The 11,019-nt window shown below is 42.5% G+C and overlaps 1 protein-coding gene and 2 long non-coding RNA genes across 3 annotated transcripts; 1 reads left to right on the top strand and 2 right to left on the bottom strand.

The window, feature by feature from the left end:
• The first annotated feature begins 3,488 nt into the window (after positions 1-3,488).
• LOC135342952 (uncharacterized) lies at positions 3,489-5,015 on the top strand. Its single transcript, XR_010397006.1, has 3 exons — positions 3,489-3,631; positions 3,808-3,974; positions 4,201-5,015. It is a non-coding gene; the product is annotated as an uncharacterized LOC135342952 (long non-coding RNA).
• LOC135342953 (uncharacterized) lies at positions 3,840-6,823 on the bottom strand. Its single transcript, XR_010397007.1, has 3 exons — positions 6,598-6,823; positions 4,010-5,173; positions 3,840-3,965 (listed from the first exon to the last, which is right to left on the bottom strand). It is a non-coding gene; the product is annotated as an uncharacterized LOC135342953 (long non-coding RNA).
• An 8-nt stretch (positions 6,824-6,831) lies between these two features.
• LOC135342950 (uncharacterized) lies at positions 6,832-10,947 on the bottom strand. Its single transcript, XM_064539843.1, has 3 exons — positions 9,264-10,947; positions 8,557-8,623; positions 6,832-8,205 (listed from the first exon to the last, which is right to left on the bottom strand). Exon 3 carries the CDS (start codon positions 8,140-8,142, stop codon positions 6,922-6,924), a length of 1,221 nt encoding a protein of 406 aa, XP_064395913.1. The 5' UTR covers positions 8,143-8,205; positions 8,557-8,623; positions 9,264-10,947; the 3' UTR covers positions 6,832-6,921.
• Between the last annotated feature and the right edge of the window lie 72 nt (positions 10,948-11,019).

The following is an 11,019-nucleotide window of genomic DNA, read 5'->3' as shown; positions in this document are numbered from 1 at the left end:
TCAGGCCAATTGTGGATATGCGTGGACAAAGCGAGATTTTGTGAGTAGTCTACCGTCGTTGAACTGACTAAAAAACGCCATGTAAGCTAATATAACATAGCATATGCAGAAGTGATTGTTGCGAGAGAGAGCGTCGGCTAATTAGTTATGTATTCCTCTAATATGGGATGCCAACACTGTAAAGTTAAATTTGGCTGTAATAGAGACCAGACATCTCTCCTCAGGTCTGCTAGCACCTGAGGCTATACCACGGCTGAGTTATCTGATTGGAAACGAACCGAATGTCTAACCCAGCGTTTGCCTGCTGCTATGATCATTTCTTTTATCGATATATAACTATATGGCAATCCTCCCTTGGGTTAGGCCATTGGAGTTGGAACCATTGTCCTGCTTCATAGGCACCGCAGCCCCATGTATAACAGTGAAACTATAGGGTTGTCCTTGATGCAGCGAACGAGCAAGAAGTGGCATGTATTCCACTGTGAAGCAAATGTTGACCACCATTGAATGTCAGAACGTGCAGCGACATTCAGGCGGCGAAAGCCGTCTAAGTGATGGAATGTGGTAGATGCATCAATCAGTCACAAACATGCTGAGGTATATCCAATAAGGGACAGCAACCCCTTGTCCTCCCTGCCTTTATTTAGTTTAGTGCTCTACCATATTATAGTGAATTCCAATTTAATTAGCCATCCGCCCATCCCTGAGAATTTGCTAAGCTCCAAGAGGGGGGGGGGGCGTTGCCTGTTCCGCGATTGTTTCATTATATCCACTGTATAACGCGTCTGCGGGAGATGAGCACTTTACTATTCCATTGCATGCGCACCTATTATAGCAATCATATAATACTGATACGATAATTATACTGCAACATATCGTTGTTGATTCTATCATTGACGCTGGCGTTATAATAGATCAATAATAAGCCGCCATGCCATTTTTGCAATGTTAATATATGGGACCTGTCCCTGAGGTTTTATCACCATGCATGCTGCTGCAGGTGTAGTCTTTGGGCGGAAATTTCATGTAATTTGTAAGGAGCCTTTGACTATATCCCAATCTGTTTATGACATACTAACTACATTGGGTATTATCTGGGTGGTGGCTCGGTTCTGCCTCCCAGGTTTCGGCTTTTAATGGTGTGCATGCATTACCGCGCTTCCAGCTGTTGAGTGTAAATGGTACCCTTTAGTTTTTGGCCTGCAGATCATGCATGCATGGTAATGTCTTTTGTAGGCTGGCCCCTTGCTGCCAGGCACGTTGCAGATAGATATAGGTTACCATTAATATTAAAGTTAGGAAATACGGGTAAATTAAAAATGATTGTGGTGAATGTAGTGATAACATGGGGATGAACTAGAAAATGTAAACAAATACCTGGGAAGTGGAGTAAGTATACTAAACGTGCACAAGCTAGCTGTTTCATTGTTTTTGTGCAAGAGAGTATATCGCTCTCTTTGGGGTTATACATGCACTTGTGGGCAGCATGGTTTAATTTATTTTGGTTTGCACATATTATATATACATACAGAAATCGGAGCTGTAGGTTTCCAGTCCCACCAGCCGTAGCTGCTTTGGGGGGTGGAGTCGACAACACCGAGCGACGCTAGTGCCCCTTATACTGGGCTATTTTGGAGCGGCTGCATGCTTTGGGAATGGGTCTGAGGAGTTGCAAATGTGACACCAGCCCGACATATAATATTCCAGCCTCCATTTTTTTTTTTTTTTTTTTTACCAATCACGCTGTCCTATATTGCTGCTGCGTCCTCCCGAAGGTTGTGGTCATACGTGGTCCATGATGGAATTTTATTTTTGCTGAGCTTGGCGATTGTATATAGCCGTGTACATTAGTAAGCATAAGGGGCATGGCTTGCATGGCTGAGAATAACGGCTGTGCATATAGCTATGCCTAGTTCCAATGCGTTTATACCTTATAATAGTGCCACTAGCACTGTATATTATAGTGGCTTGCTCAGCCCTCAGCCCCCCCCCCTTCTTGATGGCAATCGATTCCACCATGGAGCGTTTGACTATAATGATGGTGTTAGATCGAGACTACTTTCTTCTTTGTTGGGTGGGAAGCTGAGTATCCGTAGTTGAGAACTCCTGATTGTCAGGGTGTTTAGCAGGCGGGGCATTGATCCGGTACCTGCGGTGAGCCGTGTATAATTTTAAAGTGCTCTTTGCTTGCTTGCTGTAGGGAGGTGCACTTATATCTCCCATGGCTGTGATGGGTGGCGACCATCGTTTAAGGCCATTACTATCAAGACATGTAGGTTTGCCAATACCGCCTACCCTGCCATTTTATTGAGTTTGCTGCCAGTTACCATAACCCGCCTTTTGTCGGTGCCATTTTCTGAGTTTGCCCTGCACTTGTTCCTAAATGTTGTTGAGTTTGCCATACCCCTCCTGTTGTTGGTACCATTTGTTGAGTTTGCCATAGCTATACCCTACTGAGTTTTGCTGCGTTTGCCATACTCAGAGTTTTCCATACCTGCGAACTTTGCGAGATACCTGTGGTGCGTGCAGGAGCAGTTCATAAAGTGTACTGTGGCTCTTTGCTTGCTGAGGTGTATATTGTGTTTGATTGACCTGCCCCGACATTTATTTTGAGGGATGGGCCCAGGGGGGTATATATGCCATACCCCGCTACTTGAGGTTAACTTGCAATACCAGGGTTTGCCACACCCTACTCGGCTATATTTGTTGAGTGTGTTGCCATTTGTTGAGTTTGCATTTGCTATACTCTGGTTTATTAGTATGCCATTTGTTGGGTTTTGCCATACTCGCCATTATTGTGTCTCGGTGCGCATGCGCAAGCGAGGTATACGGTAGTATGTTTGTGTGTGTGTGTGTGTGTCAGTGTAGACTGCTACAGCTGTTCAAGGATCCATGAAGTGCAAGTAAGAGTTTCTCTATAGGCTTCTAGTCATGTTTTCTTGGATTTGCAAAATAATCAGTGCTTCGTTCTCGAGTTATGCCTAGTTTTGCTTACTTGGAATGCCAGAGCATGTATCCAAACTTGTTTACCGAGTGTTGCTACTCTGCGAAGTAGTTAGCTCTGAACTAGAACGCTAGCTATTGGTAGCTGCAAGAGTGAGAAGAGAGCTGCAAGGCTCTGATGATGGCAGTCATGACAGAGACAATTAATTTTAGACTTGAACTTTTTAACAACAATCTTGGTCGATCATTACCCACTCTGAGTTTGCATGCAGCAAAAATGTTCACCTGACAAGGCAAAGCAGCTCCCACTAGCCTCGATCCCAGGCCTTACTTTTTCTTGCATGCTGTTGTCACTGTTCATCCATAAAGACATCGTGAGGCAGCAAAGAAAGAAATGGGCGTACAGTTAAGAAAAAGTAAGGCCTGGTTCGGGAAATCGCGTGATCCACAAGGATTTTTATGAACGTGGGCGATATGTAGCCCACAATCTTGACATAAGATATTCACCCACGCTTTTATAGACCGGCTAGAAATCTAACTTGCCAGGGAACCAGCGTGGCTAGGCTAGCTAGCCTGGAGCTCTGGAGGCAGCCTAGCTAGCTAGCTAGCTAGATAAAATAATCCTAGACAACATGCAGCCTATAGTTCAGCTACAAGGCAACAAGCACTTCTGTTATCAAGTCAGAAAGTAAGTTTTGTTCATTAACTAAGGCTATAGATATATGGCCTGGCATATAATTTTTGTACTTGCATGACTGTGCTAGATATATAATATACTAGATCTAGTCGATGTTTAAGGTGGGTGAGGCTGTTGAACTCATTCACTAGGAATTGCTTCATGTATCTAACTGCTCTTTTCTTCAGCTCGCCTCCATCTTGTTCACTTGGCAAGAAATCGACTGTCGTGAGTGAGTCAAGAGAACGTTGCGGTGTAATATCACTCCATTCAAATGACCAATCTGGAACACGTTTTATTTGAACAGCTATGCGTGCTGTAATGTTGAGCATACTCGAGTGGCAATCTGTTGGAGGTATAGTTTGGATATTGAGAACTTAAGTACGTTACCTTCACGTTCGTGTCTGACTTTTTGGTGCATATTAACGTTGTCAAAAACCCATAGCCAGTGCCCTTCTCGTACTAGCTCAGTGTATCTGGCTTGATCAGTCAGTTGTTTTAGGTACTTCCATGTGGTTACATATGACACACATATCCCAGCATGATTCATAATTAGAATATTTCTCATTAATTTTGTATAGGTACCTACCTGACTGTTTGTTGACCGAGCCACTAGCATGAAGCTGATCAAAAGTTGAAGTCCAAGAACCCGGCTTTCTTGTTCGGCTTTTCAGCAGGGCACACATGGCCATCACCACCATTGTGTCTGATGTTGGATCCACTTCTTCATCATCTTCATTATCCCGCCTGCCAGTGTTACCGAGAATCCTCAGCAATCGCAGGAGATAGCAGCTCAAATTCTTCAAGGAGTTTAGCCATGGTAAAGTCATTGAAGTGATCAACAGTATCAGGCCCATGATAAGCAACGTTTTTCGAAGTTGTCAAGGAATTTATTTGCCCGACAAGCTGTTCCTCTAGCCCATGAACTCGTTCTTCCAATGCTTTCACCTGTTGTCTTAGCTGACTATTCTCGTGTTGTAATGGCGAAGGATTTGGTAGATCTACTAGCTGGTTGTTCCCGAGGTTCAATACCAAAAATGTGTGACTTGCGAGATTTTCCAGCTGGTCTTGATATTGAAAGAGGAAAAACAGACTTAATAACGTCTGACACCATTTTCGAGTTGAATTTTGTCTTTACAAAAGCTGAAGAGATGTCGTTATACAAATCCTCGAACTTTACACGTTTTGCTTGAGGTCCTTCGGATGGTGCGTCTGTGTAGCGTTTCCTAAGCCATTCTTCTTTAGATGAATCCATTTCATTGATTGTGTAATAAAATAGTTCATGTGTATCTCTATCCCTTTTTGTACTAACTATTTTTGGGTATAATTACTGACATCATCATTACACAATGTTCATGTATTATTATTAGTAACACAATTTTGCTTATTATAATGATGACTGACAACACATCTAGCTAGCGAGGTAGTATATTATGGAATAAAAAAATTGAGCTAGATAAAACTGTTAGGGTAGCAGCTACCTAACTAGTACATGCACAGTAAACTGCTGCATTGTCTTTGTCTAATCCATATTGATATTGTCCAGCATGTAACCTGCAAAGTACATAGAGTTAGATACGTGGGCAGTCCAACATCTCTAACTCTACATGCCCACGCTCATTTTCACCCTTCTACCACCCTTCTACCCTCACGCGACTTCCCGATACAGGCTCTCCTTTTTCCTAACTTTACGTCCATTTCTTTCTTTATTCCTCCAATTAATACCGTATTTTATCTCATTAAAGGTTATACAGTATTTTAACTTATTGAACGAATGTGACAAAAAAAGAAAAAGGAGAGCCTGTGTAGAGGCTAAGCTCCCACCACCACATGGTTTTTTTTTAAATTGATGAGGCCATGAGGGGTCACTAATCACTCTTCATTATGCTGACAATGCAATATTTCGGTACACAACCATTACATCATCAGTAATCGGTTTCTAATTTGCCGTGTGGGCTGGGTGTAACCACTGCCTAATATACAGTGGGTGTGGCTCATTAATTTAGGCCACACCTAACAAATAATGAATAATGAACTTTTGGGGGGAAGGCTAAAAGTGATGAGGGGGCTGATGAGAAATTACTGATCTAGTCTGCCTGGTATAATAGCTTTGCGTCTCCTGCGGTGCTTTCATTTGCTGGGTTTGCCATGCCCTGCCAGTTGTTGCGTTTGCTATAGTCGGCATTTATTAACATGCACACTCGGCAGTTTGTTAGTATGCCATTTGTTGGGTATGCCATCACCCTGGCATTTGTTGGGTCTGCCATCACCCTGCCATTTGTTGGGTATGCCATCACCCTGGGTCTGCCATTACCCTGGCATTTGTTGGGTATGCCATCACCCTAGCATTTGTGGGTATGCCATCACCCTGCCATTTGTTGGGTCTGCCATCACCCTGCCATTTGCTGTGTTTGCCATACCTTGTTGAGTTGGCCGCTGTCCGTGGAGTGACATGACATGTACTGTATATAGCTAGGTACTTAACTACGTATAAAGCATTTGATCCTACACCACCTTGGCAGTGGTTTGCTATACCCTGCCATTGTTGAGTTTGCCATACTCTGTTGCTATTTGTTGAGTTTGCCATACTCATACTCTTATCTGTTTGAGTCCATGCAGCGACATGATCATTATAGGTATTGTCTATACAGGTATACGAATAAAGCATCTATATGCACGTACATAGGCTTACTCTGTTGCTATGTTGATTTTGCCATACTCTGTTGCTACTTGTTGAGTTTGCCATACTCTCCATGCAGCGACATGATATAATTTATTAATTTATTGTCTATAGCTACACTGAGCATGAGGTACGTATAAGGCATGGTTAGCGACTATATGTATTGATCCTACACCACCTTGGCAGTCAATTGTGCCCCTGATTTTTCACATTCGTATTAGAATGGAGAGGGGTTATCGACATGCCAGCTGCGGTGGTGTCTAAGTAACTTTTGGCTAAAGGCTTAGGTGTTCTGTACCTGCCAACTGAGGGGGGGGGGGGGGTCCATGGCCGATGACCGGGCACTAATCGGTAGAGAGAATTCGTAGACAGAAGATGAATGAATGAATGAATGATGGACGTCTGATATGCTCACAAAGTGACTGCTAATAGTTCTGAGACTGCCACGAGGCTTCAACTTTAGTGCACATGCGTTGAGATGAGTGACGTCATTGCGGCCTGCTCCTTGTTGTTAACCCCATTTAATATGCTATTAAATTCCATGAGGCTACTGCCTCTGATCACTTCATTGTATAATTAATTATATGCACACACAAAAAATTCGGGAAATAGTGACTTAGAACTATTCTATGAGTGTTGCCAATGTTTCTTTTGCACTAGTATACACTGTAATTCCATAGTCATCACACTCTTGTAGTGGGTCGAATGAGTCCAAAAATTCTTCAGTAATTTCCGGTGACAAGGGCGATAGGGTAGGTGTAACTAAAACTCTATCACATTCCGATGTTGATGTGGGGTTACTTTCATTGAAATAGTCGACTCCAAACAAATAGTTTAACGAATCCAATGGCACATCATCCACCACGTCTCGTATGCCTGATGCACTTGATTCATCCAATACTCCATCCAAGAACATCTTCTTTGGACTCCAATTATGTACAGGGTGTAAATTCCATGCAAGTGCAAACTCATGCAAAGCTAGGTTAATTCTTGGTAGGAAAACGGACTGTAGTACGAACATGTCTTGGTCATTGCATGGGTCTAGAATGCCAGTAGTCTCCATAAAATGAAATAAAGAATGATACAATGAACAAACACAGCGGTAGACATCTCGCCAAAGGCGCTCAATGTGCTGGTTATGCACTGATGCACCTGCAATATGGCTTCCTCGACCTTCTCCCCTGTGCATGATCATAAAGTAGCATACATCAACATTCTCACCACCTTTGTCTGACCGGACACGAGAAGGGACTCCAAACCCTTGAGTAGCTCTCCAAAACAAATTGAATACTGTTTCAGCCCTATTATTAGTTGAGGCATGTAAAAACACGATTAGGCGTGAGTAACCATCTATACCACCGTGGATTACAATCCTCCAACGAATAAGACTATGGTGACCATCAATATGCCAGAGGCTGTTTGGTCCAGGAACACTGTATGTCCTTCTTCGTACAACGGAATGCCACCGTTGCGATCGCCCAACTGGGTCAATATACTGTAACATATCCGTTATCCTTCTTCGTTGAATGTGTATTCCTAAAGATAGCAAGTGTCCACTCATTATTGGCAACCCAGTGTTTGGGAACTGTTGAATCAAATTTGTTAGCATATCTTCTAATTCTTGGTCACTTATATCAGAGTAATTTCTGAATGAGTATCCATTCTGCTTTAATCGGCGCCAGAGGGTTGATCGGCTGATTAGAAGTGCACCACTAATTTCTTTCCATGTGAACTTTGCTTCTCGCATGAGTTCCACCTGCTCGAGGCTTATATGTATAGGTGGTCGACCACGCCCTTTGTACAAGCCGGTTGTTTTTGCTCGAATTGTAGCTATTTCTCCCATAGACACGAGTCCAAGTTCACGGAGTTGGGAATTATTGAGAAGACCCACAGTGGCCACATCCACCTGCATGTAGAAAATAATTTTAGGCAAGCACACGGCCTGGTACTGTAAACTAGTTTGTTTACTCCAGTATTAACTAACAAAATAGGTTGAAGCGTTGCTTGCACACTAGTTTGAAGGCTCTCATTCATCTACCTCCACTATATGGTCGTATGGTCGCAGTTGGAAACACAATGTCAAAGACTCTATACAGACCCGACCATACGATATAGAGACGGCTTATGTAAGCCATCTCAACAATAAGCTTCACCATAGGGCATACAATGTAGAGCATGGACGGGTATGTTTAAATTACACACATAACCAGGCCGTATTTTACACAGCCGAGGCTAGGGAACAAGTCGGTTGGATTACCTTCTCCTCCACAAAACTTGTCAATAACAGCTTGAGCAACACCTACACCCCTAAGGATGCCCACCATCTGTACAATGAAAACATACACAGCACTCAGCTATAGGGTCATTGTCAAACAGAAAATCAGTATAATGCTGGCCTGTGTTAATAGTTCAAACATGGTCGTAGACTCCCGTTAATAGGGAAAAAATCAGCAAACTGCGCTAGCTTTCTGGGTTATTGGAGTGGTAGTTGGGCGGAGCCCGACCGTCCCTGACGGGAGGTAGGGTTTCAAGCCTATGTCAGGATTTGTCTTTGCTGCAACTATAGTTGCAGCCCAATCAGATTGCAGCATTTCTACTGTGGTCTGTGTCACGTCCGGTTGCACAACCTCAAGCAAGGTAAAATTGGTTAACACCCACTTCAGAATAATAATATTCATAGAATAAAATGGTTATTCATAGCTGCTTATCAGCGTGTTACATAATTCAGCAAAGACAAATCCTGACATAGGCTTGAAACCCGACCTCCCGTCAGGGACGGTCGGGCTCCGCCCAACTAGGTAATGGGCTCAAGTCATGGCCGGCCGATAGAATGAGCAGCTAATCTGTGTACCGTAAGCTACACATACACACTGCACCTTCTTCGAGTGAAGGGGCGTAGCTTGCGAGACTATGTACATAGCTAGCTGGCCTAGTGTAGCATAATTTATATCAGAGTTATTTTACCTGAGCTTCCTGCTCGTTGGCTGCCATTCGACTTCAAGACCCTTGCTAAAGCTTCCTGCAGTACGTGTTCTGGGGAGGTCGTGAGTTAATTGCAGTAAGTCTTTAATTGCAGTAAGTCTTCAATCTCTGGTCTTTTTGTGTACGTGTACAGTGAGTCAACTCCTGCCATGTGGCGCTGGTAGTTTATGCGCATGCGCAGTAAAATATGGTGACCCATTCCGGAATGGAGCAGGGACATCGAATAAAAACGGGTGAATAATTATTGGCAATACTTTGAACAATCATTGACAATAAATGATGATAATATTATTGACAATAAAATTGAGCAATCATTGACAATAATGATGATAATTATTGACAATAAAATTGAGCAATCATTGACAATAATAATGATAATTATTGACAATAATTCCAACAATTATTGACAAATATGACGATATTATTGACAATGAATCAGATAATCATTGACAACACAGGCAACCCAATTATTGACAACATCACGATAGTTTATTGACAATGAATCGGATAATTATTGACAATAGGCACCCAATTATTGACAAACATGACGATAGTTATTGACAATGAATCGGATAATCATTGACAATAGGTAACCCAAGTATTGACAATCACATTACATCATTGTCAACATATTTCGCCATTGACAATATTTTTCACTATTGAATAATGAAACAAATGGAGCGCCATTCATACATTGAGGGTGCTTGCATGGCTGCTTATAAGTTGTATAAGGGGGTGCATGTCTTTTCTTCCAGTACCAGTGAGGGTGCTTGCTAAGTAAAGGCAAGGGACCCCCCCCCCGCTTTCTTTAGACAGATCAGGGTACACAAGCAAATCCAATACATGACCGCAGGGCAGCGCTGAAGTCACTAGCTAAAAAGACAGCTTGTAAAGCCGAAAAAATTCTTCAATGAAAACACCGTGGGTGCTGATGCCTCGGTGGAGGTGCCAAAGCTACATAACATAAAGCTACTGATAGCTAGCTTTTATACACACATTGATTATAATTATCATTTGCTGCATGCACAATCCATAATCACAGGGAAACTCAAAGAGTGGGTAATGATCGATGCCAAAAGTTCAAGTCTAAAATTAAGTCAGCAGAGCCTTGCAGCTCTCTTCTCACTCTTGCAGGTACCAATAGCTAGCGTTCTAGTGCAGAGTTAACTACTAAGTAGAGTAGCAACACTCGGTAAACAAGTTTTGCTATGGACTCTTCTGAAAAGGCTGCAATGGCATTCCAAGTAGGCATAACTCGAGAACGAAGCTTTATTTTGCAAATCCACAAATACCAAGCCAAGAAAACATGACTAGAAGCCTATAGAATCTCTTACTTGCGCTTCATTGATCCTTGAGCAGCTGAAACAGTCTACACACACACACACACACTACCGTATACCTCGCTTGCGCATGCGCACCGAGGCATAATGTAAAACTATTAACAGTAACAGACATCATCATAATAATTATACATCAGCAACTAGACTACCCTCAATGTAAGGAAGTGCCTTCGCAGGCACTTCCTTTCCTGTTCCTATACCGTATAGGGAGTATATTTCGAGGGTATAAATGTTCGCGGAAATGCCATAATTATTAGAAAACGGATTTAATTTTCGTGCCTTTTTGCAGCGTGCGTGCAAACCACAAACATTTTTATACCCTCGAAATATACCCGCTATACGGTATATAATATTTAATTTGTCACAGGTCAATAATAATGTTCCTCCGTATTTTATGT

The sequence above is a fragment of the Halichondria panicea genome, chromosome 10 (assembly GCF_963675165.1).
Source record: "Halichondria panicea chromosome 10, odHalPani1.1, whole genome shotgun sequence".
Taxonomy (NCBI): Eukaryota; Metazoa; Porifera; class Demospongiae; order Suberitida; family Halichondriidae; genus Halichondria; species Halichondria panicea.
The sequence above is the reverse complement of the archived record's forward strand: the minus strand, read 5'-3'. Positions and strand labels throughout refer to the sequence as shown.